Source organism: Canis lupus, chromosome 9 (assembly GCF_003254725.2).
Source record: "Canis lupus dingo isolate Sandy chromosome 9, ASM325472v2, whole genome shotgun sequence".
Classification (NCBI taxonomy): Eukaryota; Metazoa; Chordata; class Mammalia; order Carnivora; family Canidae; genus Canis; species Canis lupus.
In genome coordinates this window covers 14,841,965-14,863,973 of record NC_064251.1, presented here as the reverse complement: position 1 = coordinate 14,863,973, position 22,009 = coordinate 14,841,965, and the positions used below count along the sequence as shown (strand labels likewise).

Genomic DNA, 22,009 nt, shown 5'->3' with positions numbered 1-22,009 from the left:
TACTTGTGGGATAGGGAAGAAAACAGTTACTATCCTTACTTTGTACGAAGAAGAACAGAACAGAGACTCAAAGAAGTTAATGACTTGCCCAAAGTCAAGGGCTTAGTATTGATTTTGCTGGCACTACAGTCAGGTCTTTATCTTCCAGTCCAGTGCCTGTTTTGCAAGTGGCCAGGCAATGCAGAAAAGGAGGGCTCAGTGGTGTTCAAACGTGTGGCAGTCAACAATATTCTCCTCTCATTCATAGGAGAGATAATGGTGTCTTAACTGAAGAGGTGGACTTTGGGGAGGAGCCCATTAATAATATATAGAGCTCTAAAAATAGAAAACATTCTAAAAATAACTGGTAACAAACTAAAGGATTATTATCAAGGCCAACTCTTTGGAAGGTAAAGCATTTCAGTGCTGACATCTGTTGAACAGAAAGAGCATTCCTATGGGTTTATACTCTTGTAGGGCAACCCCAGAAAAGTAAAGGCGGCACTCTGAGATTTTTGTCAATTAGTTTAATATATGTCCATAGGTAGTTCATATGAATGCTTGAATTACAAAATTAGCTGCCATGGTCCAAATGTGTGGGACTTTAAGAAAGCTCTTATTAATCAAAAGATAGCTAAGCATATCAACTTTGATTTCTAAAATGTATTTTAAACTTTGTAAAACAAGGCTAATTCTAGAATTATATAGCATTAAAGTAATTAAATCTTATGTTATTTTGTTATTTTAATAACTTAATTTCATGAACTGTTAAAAAAAATATTACATTTGCATCTCCCAGTTTACACATTTCTGCATTAATTTAGAGAAAAATCCATGTGAAAAGTTTTCATGCAGTTACAAAGGCAGCAGCACATACTGCTTTCACAGCAACTTGTTATTGCCTCAGAACACACCTGCACATAAAGCATCAACAAAAAAATATCCACCCACCCCTCTCCCACCAAAAAAACCCAACCTTTTCCCATCCCCAGCAAAAATTACCTGGTACAAGCAGTGACTTAAAAAATGCTTTCTTAGTAGGAAGCATTTATAAAATGCAGAAATCTGAACAAGCTAAATGCTCGTGCAGATAGATGGGCCTCTCCCCCAAGAGTTCCTTCCCCAAGAGGCAGAAAGAACTCTCAATGGTTTAGGAAAGCTCATTTTTAAAAGTATATTTATGCATATTCATGGCTATTTCTTTAAAAGAATATACCCAGCCTCAATTGTGGAAGAAATAAAAGCAGAAGGAAAAGCAAAGGGACACAGCCATAACACAGAGAATAGAGCTTCTCCATGAACATCCAATAGTTTGCAACAACCAAGAAGGAAAAACATGTAACTTCACATAGACCACTGATCTGATCTAGGTGAAGCAGTGAATTTTTCATGCATTTGTTACTCAAGGAAAACGTACAACCACTTAAATACAGCATTCACATTGTCATTAGCTTGTGGTATCAGGTAAGGAAAAAACTGTGCTCCTGTGCTACCTATCCTTAGAATTTTCCATGTACATGTGAGTATCCTAAGTCTTAGAGATATAACACTGTCATCAGCACCTCCCACCTACAAAACATACACTGAACTACATTATGTTTTGAGTCCCTGAAATTTCAATACCACATATAGTGTTCTAAATTTAATTTTTTTACAAGGTTAATGTACACACAGAAGAAAACATCAAGCAATGTTTATTGTGCAATTCCAATAGTTATTTGTGGAATCTTGGCTTAGAGTCAGTCTTCATAGCCTTTGCAACTACCCAGTTTAAACAAAAAGCAACAATCTAATTATGTATCTATAAATTTCATGATATTTCTTCAAACATCAAAGCACTAAAAGCACTGATGATTCATGTTATAATTTTAAAAATATTTTAAAACTACACATATATATCATTCCTTTTATAAAGTAATCAAAATAATTTGGTTATCTGGAAGAGAAATACTGAAACAGAGTCCTTCCATTGCATCTATAACCTCTGTAAAATTCCATATCAAAAACAGAACAGATGATGAAATAAGGATTTCTTAGTCACTTGAGAGTGTTTGAATTTTAAGATGAGAAATTGGTATTTTTTGTTTCCTGTGAATTCAGAGCTTACAGGTGGCATCAGGACTCCGATCTCTGGGATGACTTTACATGGCTTTCACTTTGATTTGTTTCATTTTCATTTGCTTCTTCTCTAATTTCTTTTGCTCACGCCTCAAGGCAGCTTCCTAGAGAAAGGAAATCCAAACTAAGCTCTAAGTACACATAAAAAATCAAAACTAGAAAAAAAAAAATCAAAACTAGAATACTGCCTATATTATTATTCAAAAACCCAGGCTTGTACCATAAATAACTTTCTAAAAGACAGTTATAAAAATTGCTAATATCTATGTTGGTTAATGAAAATCAGCTTAAAATGAAGTAGCAGAAAAAAATGAAGTAGCAGTAACTAATCTCAAATTAGAAAGAAATTAAACGCTATATTTAAGCAGCTTTGTTATTCTGATTTTTACTATACTCAAGAAACACTAATCCAGCTTTCATCATAACATCTATGTGTATCTGCCAAGGATTTGTACTTCAATTCAGAAAAGCTTAAGATCTCCTTTTTCAGGCTGTTAATTGGGCATCTCTTCTTATAAGCATAGATATTAAACCTGAGCACAATACTTTAATGCATAATGTTAAACTGGGAGTTTTTATCATATTTTTATTTATGAATTAGGTTATATTGAAAGAGAAAAAGGAGCTCCAAACACATTATTTTAGTGGCAAAAGTCACTGGTTATTGTTATCTGTACTAAGGGAAGCCTTAGAGACCAAGTCAAAGTATGACTTCACTGGTTGGTTACTAGCCATCACATCTGATTAAAGATTATTTCAGTGGCAATCTCAAACTTAATTTTTTTTAGAAGTTTGAGGTAGAAATATCCTGAGAAACATACTCCTCCACTAGAGGACTGAGAAGATACAGAATAGGAAAAACAGAAGCATGTAGCACATACGGTTATTGATAGTATTACAAATTATGTCTCAAAGGGTCATTTGTAAATTGGTTTGAGAAGTATTGATTGTGTTAGGTTTCAACACTAGCTCAGAAAAAACTACCTCTACAGCATGGAAGCCTGAATGTTTATCCATCCATAGCTGTGCTCTTAAGTACCCCTGAAGAACTGAACCATTATTGTTAACACCACTTTTATGGGAAAACGAACAAAATCAAATGACAAATGGTGAGGAGGCCTGAGTATCCCGGGCAACTTTCCTCAACACATTAGTGACACTCCATGGGAGTGACACTCCCATGGCGCTACATAGCCGCCTCACTGTTTCTTGCCAGGAGGTCTCCTGATTTTCTTCCATTCTCAAAATTATTCTTGTTAGAACTCACATCTCCCAGAACTTTGTTCTCTTCTTTTTTTTGACTAGCATTTACAAGGTTTAAAACTGTAGAGCTAGACTATTGCATCTTACTTCACAAAAATGTGAGAACATGCTGATGTTTCAAACATAACATACTACAGCCTAAAAAGCTCTTGAGTTTGAGATCCCAGTTGTGTACAAAATAGAAAACAAAAATACAAACAAAAAATATTCAGATTCTCTAATTCTATAAGCAAATTAAACATTTTATAAAATGAGATACATTTGGACCATAGGGCATATGTTCTGTCTTCTATTAAAATTCCTAATTTCTTTCTACTTCAGTTAAGTACTTGGCTTGTACTTAACTTGGCTTGTACTGGTGGAACTTTCAAAATGGGATTGTGCTGGGGAAGGCTAATTTATATCATTCTCTAAGATCACAGACTCAATCTAACCTGGTTTGAAAGGGACAGATTATTTATTTTTCTTAATAGTGCTATCACAACTAATAATGTCCCAAGTGCAGAGAAATGCTCAACTTTTAGGCCTGTGTACACTCCTACACAGAATTTACCTTCACGGTCAAATGGCATAATAGGCATCCTTCTAAATCCTAGTTTTACCAAGCATAAGAAAAGTCTGTCTTACCTCCAGCCTGCGCTGTTTCTCAGGATCTTCCTCATTCATGATTCGCTCCTTCTCTGCTCTTTTCTTCTCCTCACGACGAGACTGCGCGGCTTCCTGTCTTTGCACGTGTGTCAGCTTCAAGAAGTTTTCTTCTACCCGAGCTCGGTTTTTATCTGCTTTCTGTTTGCCCTTCTCCCCAAGAAACAAAGCGTTCATAAGAAATCCATTTCAATCCAACAGAACCACGTCCCATTTAGTATTATTTTTTTATAGGAATACTTTTATAAGACTATTCCCATTTAGCACTTTAGGTCAACTAGCAAACTAGCAAAGATACAATCGCTAAAATCATTGCTCTCTGACTCCCCTGGGGGGGAAACAAAATAAAAGATGCCAACTTATAATAAAAGCTGTGGGTCTTACTTCTCTGTTGAGTCGGAACTTTTTGGCTTTATCAATAGAATAAATCACCATGTTCATCAGGGGTAGCAAAGCCTCCATATCCTTTGGGTAAGTGTTACCTGAGCCAGGCACTGGAAAACAAAGACATTTTCCTATTGAGTTAATGGCAACATTAATACTTCTGGGCCCACCCAACTTTTTTTTTTTTTTTTTCTTCCCACCCCACCCCCCACTTTTTTTGTATTAATAGACTTCTTTCTCCAAGTGTCATAGACAGCTAAAATGCAGCAGAAAATAGAAATTAAAATAAATAAAAGGATCTCTTATTGAAGAAATCCCAAAACCAATAAGCAGGCAAGCTTAATGCAGTTTTTTATGGCTATCCTTTAGGAGGGAACAATATTCTCCTTAAGATAATCATCTCACAGAAAATGAACCCAGGCAAGACCACAGAGCACTTACCATTAAATGTAAACAATAGTGTCCTCTTAGTGTCAGGCAGCTTTAAAGGCTGACCTTCCCTGTTATAAAAGAAAGGCTATTTAGAAAGAACACAAGAAAGATACTTTCCATTCACATAAATCACCCAACTCACTTAGATGAATAGATATGTGCAGATAATCAGTACAGTATTTGGCTTGGAATCCCCAAGTTAAATATAATCTCAGAAGCTGAAGGAGCTTTACAGGTCCCTTGGTCCACTTGTCTTATCTGATGGATGCATTCCCAAGTGATCTTTATCCTATACTTGAACACCTCCAGTGAAGCTTCCCAGGCATCAGGATATAGTCCTCTCACCTGGGGAGCCAGAAATGAGCCTATGTTTAAGTATGAGGCCCACATTTTAAATAATATTTTTGCTTATTTTGATGGATTTTTATGTTTTACTTCCAACTCCTCTTTCTATAATGAAGCATCTTATTTTTGAGTTAGGCTCAGAATATATTTAGAAATGATTTACTATAGCATATATAATTTAGTTCTGACTCACCAAAGATTTCCTTTTGTAATCTCTATCAACCCTCCTCTCCTCCCCTCATACAAAAAAGGCTCCATGAATGTCACGTGCCCACAGTGTTGTTACTGAGTTGAGCAAGGCAAGGATGATGCAACACTATCTATCCATAGGCATAAAGACCCGAATAATTCTGACACAGAACTAAAATCCAGATTGGCTTTTAACTGTTCTTAACTCCACAGCTTATGAAAGGAAAGCCCTTAACCAAAAATTTAGGTCAGAGCCAATTCTACATCAAGGGTAAACTTAAATAAGTATCCACTCCTGAGAAAGGATCTGATTACAAATAACAAATTTAAGCTCTGAATATGAACATTCAAACAATGTTACTCTAAAGCCAGGAACGCTATGCACATTGAGAGCATCTGATAATATACTAGGAAAAAAATATAACAAATGAAACCAGAAAAGGTCATGAAATAAAATGCAGATATCTCTAATCAGACATAAGTCAAAATCACAGATTCATATCATAAATTTAAAAAGGAAAAATAAACTACTACAACGGATAAAGAAATTAGCAGTTACATTTTCTTAGTATTTGCCATTCTGTAAGAGTTTCATCCATCCCACTGAGTGGCTGGTGCATAATGTGATGACATATTGCAATCTGGGAGGCTTATCTGTTTGTCTCCCATAGGTTTTCAATTACTTTCATGACACATGCAAAGCAAAGGAAAACTTAGAATGCCTGTCATCAACTTTCCTCACTCATTTGGTAAGAAAAATTGGAGAAGCACCTTGCAGGTGTTTCAACAAAGAAAGCTAGTAGGGACAATTAACTTCAATATTTTTATCTCATACGTACTCTTGCATAATTTTTGGACCAGAGAACTGGTCTGAAAAATGAACGGATTCAATCTTGTCAGCATAGTGTGTAAGAAAGTGAACCATCTGAAAAAAAGAAAAAAAAATTTTAAAGTAGGATTTGATGCATTTCCCTTTTTTCATAAAGATATTCACTCCTTAATCCTCCTTGCTTTTTCACAACAGCATTAAGGCTAAAGCTTTTTAAAAATAAAGTTTAAATAAGAGAAGGGATCTCTCTACAAAGAAACTAGTACCTTTCTTTAGTCACACCAATGATCAAATTTCTTCTATGAGCAGCTGAACATATGTCTCAAAATAATGTTCTAAAACAAGAACAAATGCATGAAGATAAAATCTAAAATAATTTCAGGGGATCGTCATAAACACATCACCTTGAATTTACATTAGAACCGTCTTTGAGCTACTCTATATTTTTATGATGCTAAGATGTACTCCTACCATTCCACAACCAATAGAAAAAAAAGATTCCCTATGCATCTACACTAATGGACTAAATGACATGGTGATGAGGATTAATCCTGTAGTCCTTCTACAAAAACTTGAAAACCATTAGCAATCCTAGGAATAATTTTCTCTTGATTCAGAGAGAAATTACTTGACTAGTCAAACTCGTTTTTTGTAAGTTAATCTACTGCTAAAGAAGGTATTTTAATGTTTGTGTGGGAAAGGAATACAGCATTGCCATAAAATGAAGAACTAGCACAGTGTGACTTTTAGGGGGAGTGCCTTGTAAACGCTAAGGTCTGCAAATGTATGTCTTCTATTGCATTTACCTTTGTATCCATCATTCCCTCTGTGACTTCTCCCATCTCTGACAGGATGGCCAAGGAGTCTGGCAGTCCATACTTTGCTCCAGACTTAGGTTTGTCACTACAAAACTCACTCTAGAAGAAAAAGCAATTGAAGGTAAGACAAATTTTATTATGCACAAACTTTTTTTTTCCCCTCAAGAGAGTATGTTCTGACCTATTTCAAAGTTGTGCTTAACAATTCAAGTGATAGGAACACCTGGGTGGCTCAGTGTTGACCGTCTGCCTTCGGCTTGGGGTGTGATCCTGGAGTCCCAGGATCAAGTCCCATATCGGGCTCCTTGCAAGGAGCCTGCTTCTCCTATCTCTGACTCTCTCTGTGTCTCTCATGAATAAGTAAAATCTTAAAAAAAAAACAAAAACAAAAACAATTCAAGTGATATAATTACCCTATGTTTTGAAGTTGACTGCCTATGTAATAAAGAGGAACAATTCTCCATGTATTTGAGTTGGAAAAATGAGACATACCAGATCTTGCATCTCTTTCTGGAGTCGCACCAAGGCTTTCCGAGTGCCAACAGCAAATACATAGGTATCCATGTCTTCATCATTCATGGTTACTTTTATTTGCTTAAAGACAACAACAACAGAATTCACCTGTTAGATTCTGTGATATGCAGAGTTCTATGATGGCCCCTGAGAGTCCCACCCCCTGAGGTCTACATTCTTCCCTTGAATGTGAGAGGAACCTGTGAGTATGATGGCTATCACTCCCATGATTATGTTGTGTCAGAAGCCTGCTGATCAGATGACACTGAGTTAGTCAAAAGGGACTTTATCTTGGAATGACCAATCAAGTGAGCCTTTAAAAGGAACTAGGCCCAATAAAGTCTTGAAGTAGGAAAGGGCTTGGGTGGGGGGCTATGGCAAAGACCTCAGAATGGCTTCTAGGAACTGAATGGTTTCCAGTTGGCAACAGTAAGAAAATGGAGACTTACAACCATGGGGACCGGACTTCTGCCAACAACGTAAATGACCTTGAAAAGAGGAACTCAAGCTCTAGAAATTCAAGTTGCTGAACAACTGGACTTATTGGGAGGATAGAGTACCCAGAAAGGGCCTGGGAGCCCTCTGTATACCATCCCCATGCCCATATCTTGCCTCTCTTCCATTGGACTATTCCTGAATTGTATCCTTTATAATAAACCAGTAAATATAACTAAAGCTTTCCTGAGTTCTATGAGCCATTCTAGCAAATTACTGAACCCGAAAGGAGGGCCATGGGAACTTTTGATTTATAGCCAGCTAGTCTCAGAAGTATGAGAGCCTGGGACTTGCAAGTGGCATCTGAAGTATGAGCAGTCTTGTGGGACTGAGACCTTTATTTTATTTTATTTTAAATATTTTATTTATTTATTCATGAGAGAATAAAGGAGACAGAGGCAGAGACATAGGCAGAGGGAGAAGCAGGCTCCATGCAGAAACCTGACGTGGGACTCAATCCCGGGACTCCAGGATCACGCTCTGGGCCGAAGGCAGGTGCTAAACTGATGAGCCAACCAGAGATCCCCCAGGACTGAGACCTTTAACTTGTAGAATCTGGCACTAACTCCAGTGTACAATGTCAGAAATGAACTGAATTGTTGGACCCACAGCTGGTATCTGGACAACCAGAGAATTGGCTGTTCATGTTCGTAAACACCACAGATAAACAATTTTTAATAACTGCATTGGACCAGGAAGATAAAGTTATAAACCTCAAGAGCCTGGTATGTTAAAACATGGCACTATTTGTCATATTAACTATATCTTAAGATGTCTGGGTCAAAAATTATCAGTACGTAGAGGGAAGTGTTAAAGTAGAGAAATACAGGAAAGACCTGGCAAGATGGCAGCTCTAAAAGGATAGGTTTTCTGTTCTTTCATCATTGAGCAGACATTACACAAAACAACACCTTAAATAAAACCCAGAAAAGGGGCTAAAAAATACAGAGACTTGTGTTTATTGAGGCTGTCTTTACAGAAAAAATAAGAGATAAAACAATGGCTGATTCAGAGAAAAAGACATTAAATCTACCTCAAGAAAGAATTGGAGAAAAAAAATTGAAAATGATTACAACATCTGAAGAATAATTTAGGATAGCTGAAGATGCAGCAAAATTTCCTCCTTTCTACCTAGTAAGATGGTATCTAGTAGGAGAAAGAATGATAGGACTCTTAACCATAAATGATAGAACTCTTAAGTAACGAGGCTTTAAAAATTAGTAGATTAAACCACCAGTGGCCATATAAGACAAAATGAAGTGAATAAAAGATACAGATTTGCAACTAAAAATGAAACCTTTAAAATAGTAACCTTGGGGACACCTGGGTAGCTCAGTGGTTGAGCATCTGCCTTCAGCTCAGGTTGTGATCTGGGGTCCTGTGCTCCCCATGGGGATCCTGCTTCTCCCTCTGCCTATGTCTCTGCCTCTCTTGTGTCTCTCATGGATAAATAAATAAAATCTTAAAAAAATAATAAAATAAAATAATAACAATGAGTTTCAATCCAATGACATTCCGAAGTACATAATCATATTACTAATACAGCACTTGTTTACCAAATACTCCTTTGTATTTTGACATATATGCACACATCTCTTGTTCTACTAGTTCATATAAAAGAGACTGTATATTTTGGTTTCCTGTAGCAGAAGGAGCCAGTACAATTACTTATTAAATGAATGAAGGGAAGGGCTGGAATGTTGTATTTCTGACAAAGGATACAATTTGCAGATTAGCATGTTGACTTAAACAAAGGGAAGAAGGTATACCAAACAATAAGGTCCCTAGATCATGATTTGAACTCATTCAGCCCAAAATGTTATTTGAAGTAAAATTATTTAAGAAATCCACCTTATTATCAAAGATAAAAGCATTAGCAAGGCACAGAGTAAGATGAGAGTGCAAACTAACTGTGACAACTGTTTCCTCTCCATTATCCAGATGGATTCAGCCAATCTACCTATTGATAGAGTAGTATCTCCTTCCCTACAGAAAGCACATGTTCCCCACTCCCCATAGTTGGTACACTAAGTAGAAAATAATCCATCGACATAGAAAAGGGTCCACTTTTGGCAAGGAACACAAGTTGCCTGAAATTCAGACAGAATCCAGGCAAGGAATGGTGTAAGTTCTAAGAAGTTAAGAATTTAATCTGTACAGAGAAAACCAGTAGGAAGAATACATACCACTTGATCACTCACTGGTCTCATCATTCGGGCCAGGACATTCAGTAAGTCTTGTCTCTTGAGGAACTGAAAAACCAAGAGAATAGTTGCAACTTTTATTACTATAAAGACCTTGAAGGGGGAAATCGAATGTTTCAAGAAATATACTCTACATTTGCCAATTAGTGGAAAGAGGATTTTTACATCTAATTTTTAGCTAAAAGAAAAAGAATAAGACAGTAAATTTGGATTTGGAACCACACTGGAAAACAATTAAAGGAAGATATACGTTATACCACTAATTCTGAACTTACCCTCAGCTGGATGAGCATCCCTTCACAGCACACTCGACCAGAACACCACAAATTGTAGATATGCTCATTCTCTTGGTTCAGCTTTCCTGTGCTTGTTGCTTCTTTGTTAGTTCCATCATCCCCTAGGGGTAAAACCATTTAATGTGATTCACCGAAAATGTTGGGGCCTAATCATCACACTTCCTCCACTCTGACCCCCAAATAATCATAGCTTTAGGGAAGCAATACTTTGCTATCTTACAGAACTCTCCTTCAGACATACATTACAACAGATGGTCATCATTCCTTTAAATACTCTTTGTCTCCATCGAAAAATTATGGAGGGGCACCTGGCTAGTTTAGTCAGTAGAGGATATGACTCTTGATCTCGGGGTTGTGAGTTCAAGCCCCACAGTGGGTGTAGAGATTACTTAAAAATATAATCATGGACTCTAGTGTTACCTGTTAATGATGATTAGCTCAAAATATAAATTTCTCAAAAGTAGATACAAAATGGATGGAGCAAAGTCAGTTAAAATGCCTGTCAAAGGTTAAAACAAACAAACAAAATTCCTAAGCAGTGAATAAAAAATACCATTAATACAAACTATTCAACACTCTTGCCTATGTCTCCTGTGGATTAACTTTAACCAAATTTGCTTTTCCAACAGCAACATGGTAACAGTTGGTATTAAGAGTTGTATTTTAGATCTAGAAAGGGCTCAAATTCCAATCATTTCCTTCTTTCATGTAATTCATGCAGTGTAGTATCTGTTCACTGAATGAATACAAAAGAAATTGTTCGACCTCACAAGGGAAAGCACAGTGACACACCAAATGAAAATACATGAGGGGAAGTGGAAGGCATTAAACGCTGTTTTTTGTTTTTTGTTTTTTTTTTCCTGATTTCCAAGTAAAAAAGTACTCTGAAATGCTATGGTACAGTGGAGAGAGTGAGAGAGAGCATGGACTTTTTTTTTTTTTTTTAAGATTTTATTTATTTATTCATAGAGACAGAGAGAGAGAGAGAGAGAGAGAGGCAGAGACACAGGCAGAGAGGGAGAAGCAGGCATCATAACAGAGAGCCTGACGTGGGACTCGATCCAGAGCCTCCAGAATCACGCCCTGGGCTGCAGGCGGCGCTAAACCGCTGCACCACGCGGGCTGCCTGAGAGCATGGACTTTGAAAGTAAGTAGACTAGCTTCTCATATCATGGTTGCAATTTAATAGCTTAACATTTCTAGACTTTAGTGCCTCCTTAAGAAAAGAAACTATATCCAACTGACAGTGTTATTACAAGGATTACATAAGAGGGTGCATGGGTGGCTCAATAGGTTAAACTCTGCTCGGGTCATGGTCCCAGGATTGAGCCCCATGTTGGGCTCCCTGCTCAGTGTGAAGCCTGCTCCTCCTTCCCCCCACTGCTGTGCTCTCTCACACACACATTCTCTCCCTCTCAAATAAATAAAATCTTTAAAAAACAAACAAACAAAAACAAAGACTACATAAGAAACAATGTATGCAAAGTACCTAGCGTAACATATAAACAGTAGGCTAAAGAGCTGAGCAGATGGATACTTGCTTACTAAAAAGAAACAAACTGAGATGAAGGTGGGGTGAGTCCACCTTACTCCCTCACTACACAAGCATGGGGCTTCCTCGAAGGTACTTCAGTGTATACCTTTTCAATGGATTTGAACTAAAGTTCCCAGAACCTGAGGAAATTCTGAGGGATTTCTAATTTCTAAAAGATGAAATGAAAGCATCAAGCTACCTAAAATGTCAAAATTCCTTGTTTTCAGCCAGACTTCTATCAACTTGTTTTGATAGCACTGTGAATCTTATTCTAATCAGAAGCTGTTTAGCAATTATTGATTAATGAAAAACTAGAAAATTACTTTTTAAATGCAATTAATTCAGTACATAAAACCTAATAAAAATGGGATCCGGGCAGCCCAGGTGGCTCAGCGGTTTAGCGCTGCCTTTAGCCCTGGGCCTGATCCTAGAGACCCGGAATCGAGTCCCACGTCAGGCTCCCTGCATGGAGCCTGCTTTTCTCCCTCTGCCTGTGTCTCTGCCTCTCTCTCTCTGTGTCTCTTATGAATAAATAAATAAAATCTTCAAAAAAAATAAAAAATGAGATCCTTCTTCAGAGGAAAAAAAAAAAAGCATCCTCTTCAGCAGTCCATGAAAGAAGTTAGATGCTTATACTGAAGGGAATAAACAGTTCTTACAAGGTGGTATTCAAGCATGCAGCTGGACTTGTATTAGCCTAACTTACCTACTAAGGTAAAGTTGCTCTCCAAAAGCTCTCTGTGAGTGTTAAACCAGGCTTGAGCAAGGCGGCTATTTTTATTCTTCCCAATGATATAATTCATGATGTAAGCGAGCAGACCAGTTACCATCAAAATTTCTAGGTAATAACTCTCCCAACTGTTCTGGAGGTGTGCAGGAACCTAAAGATGAACAATCATTCCATTTAATGTTGGCTGAGGCTGAAGGATGGAGTCTAACTCATGGGATAAAGGAGAATGAGAAAAGTGGATAATTTAGATAATTGACGCTGAATATGGTTATACTTTGAAAAATATGCTCATTTTAGTTTTCTAGGTTAGCTTTGAAAAGATTCTTTAAGGAAATGTGAGGACAATCAAATGGAATGAAAAGCTGGAAAGCCCTCTGTATTAAACTTGATTCTGAGTCTTACCCCCAAAGAAACCCAGTTTCCAGTCTCTTCATCATTCCTTGATAAATACAACTAGGAGGGCTAGAATAAAAACATAGGGGTTGCTTCTCTAAGTGTGGAGTTTTATCAGAAGAATTGATGTCAAGTTCTTTAACAGCTCCCCACTATTACGTCAACACCATCTATATTTAATGATATTTTTAATTATATTTCTGGAATTAGTAACAGCTATTTTGTTGGTTAGTTTGGAATTCAGAATCCTATATACCTACATCAACAATTGTTATTGGGTCTTTATTTTTGCTAGAAGAAGTATCTGGTTTGTCTTCATAACCTTCAAATTCTTCATCATCATATGGCTCACTCTCCGTATCTCCCTCCTACAAAAACGAGGAACAATCTGTTTTCCCCCACAAATGTGGCCAGTAATTGCATCTCATTTTTGTAGGCAATATTTGTAGAGGAAAACAGAATATGTAAGCAGCAGCACAGAACACAGAGATATTCCAAGTTTATAACAAATGATAACTCTCCATGCATTTGAACTTTGATATAATTCCCACCTATACACAGTTCTATTCTCCAACCATTCCAGGTAGGCTTTCCATAGAGAAGAAAAATATAATTCATTCTTCCATCAGTGTAAAAGGTGGAACATATCACAAAACATTTAGAAGAGCTCTGCCTACTGAACAAAAATGAAGATAGCTGAGAGTAAAGGTCTCCTTAGATCTGGGTATTACTTTTAATGTCTGGGAAAGGGCCAGTTACAAATCTTCTAATCTTTCCACTTTCCCAAGAATCAAGAAAAAGAACCTCACCTGGGTATCTGCATCTTCAAAATCTCCTTCTTGGTTTTCATCCTGCCCTTCCAACTCCACAGTGGTCTCGTCTTCATCATCTTCAGTAGTTATCACCCGTTGAGGAGATTCAGTAACAGAATCTTCTGTGACATCCTCAAATTCAGCAAAGTCATTATCATCATATTCTACTATGTCTTCCTCATCCTCAAAATCATCAAACTTGGCTTCAGAGACACTCCCGAACACCAAAAGGACAACACAGAAAGCAAGGGAGGCTTTCATTGCACCTTAAAAATGAGTTAAAAATAATAATAAATCAAAATTCTAAATGGACTACTATATATATAGATATATAGATATATATCTATATATATCAAATTTTATAGTTAAAAAAATCAATCTGTGACTCTCTCCTGCTTTTTAAAATTTTAATACTATTCACTTCATTTTTGTTTAAAGATTTTATTTATTTATTCATGAGAGACACAGGGAGGCAGAGACACAGGCAGAGGGAGAGGCAGGCTCCATGCAGGGAGCCTGACGTGGGACTCGATCCCAGGTCTCCAGGATCACACCCTGGGCTGAAGGCGGCGCTAAACCACTGAGCCACCCAGGCTGCCCACAACTATCTTTTTTTTAAAAAAAAGATTTATTTATTTATTCATTGGGGGGAGGGGGCAGAGACACAGGCAGAGGGAGACGCAGGCTCTTCGCAGGAGCCGCACGTGGGACTCGATCCCGGATCCCAGGATCATGACCTGAAGGCAGCCACCCAACCACTGAGCCACCCAGGTGTCCCAAAATGCAACTACCTGTTAGCAGTAATATGTAAATAGTAAAACCATTTGTCCTCAGATCAACTTTGTGTGTGTATATGTGAACATCATCATCATGAAAGCTAATGTTTAAGATATAAAAGTTCTAGGGATGCCTGGGTGGCTCAGTGGTTGAATGTCTGCATTCAGCTCAGGGCATGATCCTGGAGTCCTGGGATCCAGTCCCACGTCAGGCTCCCTGCATGGAGCCTGCTTCTCCCTCTGCCTATGTCTCTGCCTCTCTCTCTCTGTGTGTGTCTCTCATGAATAAATAAATAAAATCTTTGTTAAAAAAGAGAGAGAGAGAGAGAGAGATAAAAGTTCTAGGCCCTGTCCTAAAGGCTTTACAGTAAAAAAGCAACAAATTTAATCCTCATAAAAACCCTTTGAGAAAAGTAGCATTAACATCTCCATTTCACAGATAAATAGAAATGAGGTGCAGGGACACTAAGTAATACAAATACCAAGTGGCACAGAGCTATGATTTTGATCCCAGTTATGCTTCCAAAATCCCTACTATGAACTGCTTCTCAAGATGATTTTCAAATGTAAGCCAGTGGCTGTGATTTTAATCATTTACTTAAAAGTAGTAATTTTTTTTTTTTTGGGTGGGCAGCAAAGCAAGGTTTATTGAGTGAAAGTAAAATTTATTGAATGATAGAGTACAAAGATCCCAAAGAGGACACGAGAGAGTTGCCCAAAATAGTAATTTTTTGTCAACAAAATTGTTCCTAGTATACATAATGGGATTAAATACATCAGCATTTCATAGCTTTCTGAAGAGAATACTAGGTATTCCACCATCTAAACAAGTTCTGAACCAATAAATACAATGAAATCAGATCTATGACAAAAATGTGCCAAATGATATGAAAACATCTTACCAAACAGGTAAGGCTTTACCAAAAAGGGAGAACATTTGATCCACAGTTTGAAGCATAGTTAGATTTAAAACATCAAGTCTATTTAGGTTGTATTTCTAGTTCTTCTTTCTCATCTGAACACAAGCCCTATAGCACCAATTGTGTAACAGACATGTCCATTTTTATGCCCTACTCACTTTTTCTATATAGGGTCAAATAATAAATATATAGGCTTTGTGGATAGCATACTGTCTCCATTACATATTCTTCTTTTTAAAAACAATCCTTTAAAAATGTAAAAACCAGGGGATCCCTGGGTGGCTCAGCAGTTTAGCGCCGCCTTCGGCTCGGGGCATGATCCTGGAGACCCAGGATCAAGTCCCGCATCAGGCTCTCTGCATGGAGCCTGCTTCTCCCTCTGCCTGTGTCTCTGCCTCTCTCTCTCTCTTTCTCTCTCTCTCTGTGTCTATCATGAATAAATAAATAAAATCTTTAAAAAAATAAGAATGTAAAAACCATTCTTAGTTCATAAGCTATACAAAGACAGTCTAGTCTGTCTCTCAGGCTGTAGCCTGCTGAGCACTGCCCTACAATCACCTTAAAACCAGCAGGTACCTGAATTTCTCTATCTCTATAATATCAATCCCATTTTCCAGTCTTGTTGAAAAGAAAGATATCTAATTTTTCACTTTCTTTTTCCTTTGATACCTAAACAGACATCAAATCCTGATGTTTCCTTCGTTGGTTCCCAAAGCCACCATGATAATCCAAGTTATCACCTGCTAAAGAATCACAGTGATATTCTAAATGATCTCCCCATCTAAACTCTCTCCCTACCCCCTTCTTCTCTTCCTAAAAGACATCATCTTCCTAAAACACAACTTTTATTCCATAAGAATTTAATAACCATCAAAAGCTAACCAATTCCTATAGAATATTATAAACCCTTCTGGCTTTCACTGCCTTTCATAAGATAATCCTACCATATCTAATCAAATGTACCCTCACTGAACACATCACCACATCAAATACTATGCCAAGAGAAGTAAAACATCATAAATTTGCATGATACTTTAGCTGCAAGGGATTGTATTATAGTATTAGTTATGATAGTAAAAAATTTGAAAAGTTGGGTTAAACTGTGGGTACATACAAAAAACAAATTCAAGTTTTTTGTCCATTAAAAATTGTTACAGGGCAGCCCAGGGCCTGATCCTGGAGACCTGGAATCAAGTCCCACATCAGGCACCCTGCATGGAGCCTGCTTCCCCGTCTGCCTGTGTCTGCCTCTCTCTCTCTCTCTGTCTCTCATGAATAAATAAAATCTTTTAAAAAAAATTGTTACAAATGAAGTAAGAAGCTCTGTTTTTGTTTTTGTTAAAGATTGTATTTATTCATGAGAGACACAAAGAGAGAGGCAGAGACAGAGGCAGAGGGAGAAGTAGGCTCCCTGCAGGGAGCCCAATGCGGGACTCAATCCCAGGACCCCGGGATCAAGACCAGAGCCGGGATCAAGACCAGAGCCAAAGGCAGATGCTCAACCACTGAGCTACCTAGGCATCCTGAAGCTCTGTTGCTTTAAAAACAAATACACATAAACAAAAAGGTTTTGACATATATCTCTAAGTAGTTACTTTATATGGTAAGATAATGCACATTTTGCCTTTGTAATTTTCCTATGATGTGCTTTTGTATTAAAAAGTTCTTGGGACCCCTGGGTGGCTCAGTGGTTGAGTGTGTGCCTTCAGCCCAGGGCGTGATCCTGGAGTCCGGGGATGGAGTCCCCACATCAAGCTCCTCGCATGGAGCCTGCTTCTCCCTCTGCCTATGTCTCTGTCTCTGTCTCTCATGAATAAATAAATAAAATCTTTAAATAAATAAATAATAAAAAGTTCTTTAAAAAAATAAAACATGGTTCCTGTACTCAAGAAGTGCTACAGACTATAGGATAGCTATAGCAGGGGCCTGAAATGACATATTTTAGAAGTTTGGTACAATGAAACATTGGGTTTGTAGACCTAAGTTAGTTAGGGTAATTAGGCTAGAAAGACCAGCAGGAGCCAAATCATGATGATCCTCATTTAAATACCACACTAAGGGCAGCCCCAGTGGCACAGCGGTTTAGCACCGCCTGCAGCCCAGGGCGTGATCCTGGAGACCCGGGATCCAGTCCCACATTGGGCTCCCTGCATGGAGCCCGCTTCTCCCTCTGCCTGTGTCTCTGCCTGTCTCTCTCTCTCTCTGAATGAATAAATAAATAAATCTTAATAAATAAATAAATAAATAAATAAATAAATAAATAAATAATAAATACCACACTAAGGAGTTTGGATAATTAGAATCAACTAAAGGACTTAGGTAGGAGAGTGGCACCATCAGATTTGCAATTTAATCCTGATAGCTTATACCTAGGGTGAACTGGAATAGGGCACATGAGGCAGGAAAAATAGAAGTGGCTGAGACAGATAAGAGATAAAACAGGATTGAACTGGCAGTGCTGTTGGGAACAAACAGGAAAAGAGATCTGACAGATACTAAGAATTATACTTGTCAGCATGAAGTGACTGGATATAGGGAATGTGAGAAAGTTAGATTTGGGTGATTCCAAGTTTTGTCTTGAACAAAGTCATCCTTGAGATAAAGAATAAAGGAGAAAAATTGGGGGAGGAGGCAATAAATTTAGTACCTGTTGAAAAGTTTGGAGTATAAAAAAAGTTTGGAGTATTTTCAGGTAGTATGTTGGATGATTAACATTTATCTCTTAATGTTCACAAAATCCCTATAAAAAGGAATTATAACCTATTTTACAGATGGAGAAAAAGACGTAGTTTGAAATATAAGTCTGGAGTTCAGGATAGAAGCCTAAGATGGAAACAGAGATGGTGCCAGAATGGATGAGATCCCCAGGGAGTATTAAGAGTTAGGAGAATAAAAAAAACAACACTACCCAAAACTCTAGAAACGAATCATAACAGCTTAAGAGTTAGGCATAATAGGAAGAACTGTAATGGGAAACTAAGAAGGAATGGTTAGAAAAGAAAAAGAGACTCTGGTCAAAGTGGTATCATAGAAGTCAAAGGAGAAGCATATTTCTAAGGAAACAGACCTCAGTTTCAATTGCTGCAGAAAGTTCAAGTAAGAAACAGAGCAGAAATTTCCAAATACTAACAAAATCATTATTGGCAACTGCAAGGAGGTGATCAAGACAGAAGCCAGAATGGAGGGAGTTGAGTACTAACGGAAGTGAATGGGTGGCAAAAAGGAGTATACAGTACTCTTTCCGGGTACTCTAGGATAGTGAATATTCTATATCTCATATTTACAGTGCTGTAAATTCGTAAAGGAATTAGTTGAATATCAAAGGTTATTGCCCAATACCTTGTAATCCATGGCTACTCAAGAAACATACTTAAGGGACGCCCAAGTGGCTGAGTGGTTGAGCATCTGCCTTTGGCTCAGGGCATGATCCTGCTCCAGGGATCTAGTCCTGAGTCAGGCTTCCTGTGAGGAGCCTGCTTCTCTCTCTCTGCCTATATCTCTGCCTCTTTCTCTGTATCTCTCATGACTAAATAAATAAAATCTTAAAAAAGAAAAATACTTAAGATTCAACAAAATTCATAAAATCTGAAAGGCACAAATGATTTGATAAATGCCATAAAGGACAGGCCAATAGCATATCCTTTCCAATATCTGATCTTTGAAGTCAGCACCAGGGGACATTTTATGGAAAAAACATAGCTGCTTTCTCTCTCTTTTTTAATTTATTTGACAGAGACAGAGAGAACACGTAGGGGGAGCTGGGAGAAGGAGGAGAGGGAGGGAGAGGGAGAAGCAAGGCTTCCCACCCAGCAGGGAGTCCAATGCAGGGCTGGATCCCAGGATCCTGGCTGGGACCATGACCTGAGCCACCCAGGCGCCTCCACAGCTGCCTTCTCAACACCAATTTTTTTTTTTTAAGATTTTATTTATTTATTCATGAGAGACACAGAGAGAGAGAAGCAGAGACACAGGCAGAGGGAGAAGCAGGCTCCATCCAGGGAGCCTGACTCAGGGCTGGATCTCGGGACTCCAGGATCACAATCTGGGCCGAAGGCAGGCGCCAAACCGCTGAGCCACCCAGGGATCCCCCTCAACACCAATCTTAAAGAGGTTTGTGATATGTCTTCAAACATCTGTAGCTTACTTTAATAATTTTTTATTATAGTCAAAAGTGGAAGAAATACGAAAAAGAGCACATACTTTGGTGGAGTTACATTGTTAGAAAAACATCAGCTCTACCATTTACAAGCCATATGATCTTAGACTAATTACCTAAAATTCACCGTTCCCCACATACAAAAAAAGGGATACCCATTCACTATTGGCCTCACTTATAAGGCTATAGTTGGTATTACAGGAGATATGTGCCTGGCACATACAAGGCATTCAATAAATACTAGTTCTCATTCCTTCCTTCTCCTGTGCCTTATGAACACACTTTAATATTTAAAATATTAAATATTTTAGTGCTTCCCTTTCCAGATTTGTTTTATACTTTTTCAAAGAGAAGCAAATAAAGATTAATATTGGCACAGGCCACTTGATTAACCGCCAGAAAGTCTCATTATTTCAAATTGAACTTCCACCTAGAATGTTCACACCACAGAAAACATTTCTAAGATAACTTAGCACTGTAACAGGCTTCTTCAAGGTTATTTAGGTTAAAATTATCCAAGTCACTTATATCTTGGCCTTCCCTCTGAGAAGTTTCTCTGCTGCACCTGTCATCTCATTTCTCAAAGGCACAACTCCTTGCCAGGACACCCGTTCCTGAGAGTCCTGGGCAGGAAACACAAGCACTAACAAGTCTGGGGTCTGATTATCTCCTGCTAGCTCACTCCGTAGTCTCCCGGTAACTGGGTCTGGACTTAAAAAACCTGAAGAGCAATAAATGAGGAAATCATTCCTTGTCATTTTATTTTAATTTATTTTTTTAAATTTTTATTTATTTATGATAATCACAGAGAGAGAGAGAGAGAGAGAGAGAGAGAGAGAGAGAGGCAGAGGGAGAAGCAGGCTCCATGCACCGGGAGCCTGACGTGGGATTCGATCCCGGGTCTCCAGGATCGCGCCCTGGGCTAAAGGCAGGCGCCAAACCGCTGCGCCACCCAGGGATCCCATTCCTTGTCATTTTAGATTAGGCCTTTCTGACAAGTGCCAGACTACCAGACTTCTGCAAATCATGTAGACATTTCCTTGTCTCCTTACACCCGTTGGATAAAAACCGCCTTATGTCAGAAACCTTCAGAGAAGACTGACCACAGAGACTGTTGCTTCTGTTAAGCCACCAGGGTCTAGTTTTTTTCAACCATGGAGAATCATTTCATCCTAACAGTTATACTCCACTCTTCCTGCTGCACACTGTAAGCTTCCTGTAACTTTGCCCTTCTAGTTGGCATCTGCCCATACCTCTGCGGGGAAGTTCTCAAAAACCGTTAAAATCACCCCAACCCCGAAGACCAAGAGAAAATGGGCCTTGGGGTGGACGACGTTTGTTTTCTGTTTTTAAGAAGGTCAGGAGAGGTGAGAAGGCGTGATCCATGTCACCCGGGGCCTGACTTGGAGGGGCTGGGTGGTAAAGGGACTCGGCTAGGCCACGCAACTTAAAGTCACCGCTCGGCCTGGCCCGGCTGCACCGACTAAACACGTCATGGCCCGTTTCCTACCTGTACCGGCGGCAAGAACTCGGCCCGACACTCCTGCGGCCGCGGCTTCTCGGCCTGGCCGCCACTTGCGCGGTCGCCGCGGTTTTACTGTCCCTCGATCCCTCTAGGACACAGCCGGACCAGGTAGCTCAGTCACGCTGAGCCACTCTTTACGTAGTCTCCGCCATCCGTTACGTAGAATGCGTGCGGACTGTCCGCGCCTGCGCGCGGCGAGGGGCGGGGGGCGAGGGAGCGGCCTGCGGCCTCAGGAACCGCGCGAGACCTCCTCCTCCCCGCCCAGCAGAGGCAAGGTGGGGCCGCTGGGAAGATTACATAATCTCGGCTCGCGGGCCGGAACTGCCTGCGCCGATCCCAGCCCTCTCCGCTAGGGCTCAGTCGAATTGTCATCACTCTGAACTGGTGCTCCGGAAGCTAAAGGTGGCCATGGTCTATGGGACCACGTGGCCAGAGATATGCGGAAAATGTTGCCTAGGTCGTATTTGCAAAGGACCAGAGTTTAGGGAGTCCACAATTTTATGTATATGTGGTTTCCGCCCAATTCCTTTTCTTGGGATTTCTAGACAGCTGTCATTGCTACGCTTTCTTCACCCCTAGGCCGCCTCCCGGGCTACGAGCGCTCCTCCAGCAGTAGCAGCAGCAGCAGCAGCAGCAGCAGCAGCAGCAGCAGC

At 39.1% G+C, this 22,009-nt stretch overlaps 1 protein-coding gene and 1 long non-coding RNA gene across 2 annotated transcripts; one reads left to right on the top strand and one right to left on the bottom strand.

The window, feature by feature from the left end:
- Positions 1-491: 491 nt before the first annotated feature.
- Positions 492-21,998, bottom strand: CCDC47 (coiled-coil domain containing 47). The gene is made up of 13 exons (XM_025436570.3): positions 21,342-21,998; positions 13,977-14,245; positions 13,428-13,535; positions 12,751-12,925; positions 10,490-10,611; positions 10,197-10,262; positions 7,495-7,596; positions 6,991-7,101; positions 6,195-6,280; positions 4,831-4,889; positions 4,390-4,499; positions 3,988-4,155; positions 492-2,201 (listed from the first exon to the last, which is right to left on the bottom strand). The coding sequence occupies exons 2-13, from the start codon at positions 14,238-14,240 to the stop codon at positions 2,121-2,123; spliced, it is 1,452 nt and encodes a 483-aa protein (XP_025292355.1). The 5' UTR covers positions 14,241-14,245; positions 21,342-21,998; the 3' UTR covers positions 492-2,120.
- LOC112652917 (uncharacterized) lies at positions 7,596-8,190 on the top strand. Its single transcript, XR_003131817.3, has 2 exons — positions 7,596-7,717; positions 7,936-8,190. It is a non-coding gene; the product is annotated as an uncharacterized LOC112652917 (long non-coding RNA).
- Positions 21,999-22,009: the final 11 nt, after the last annotated feature.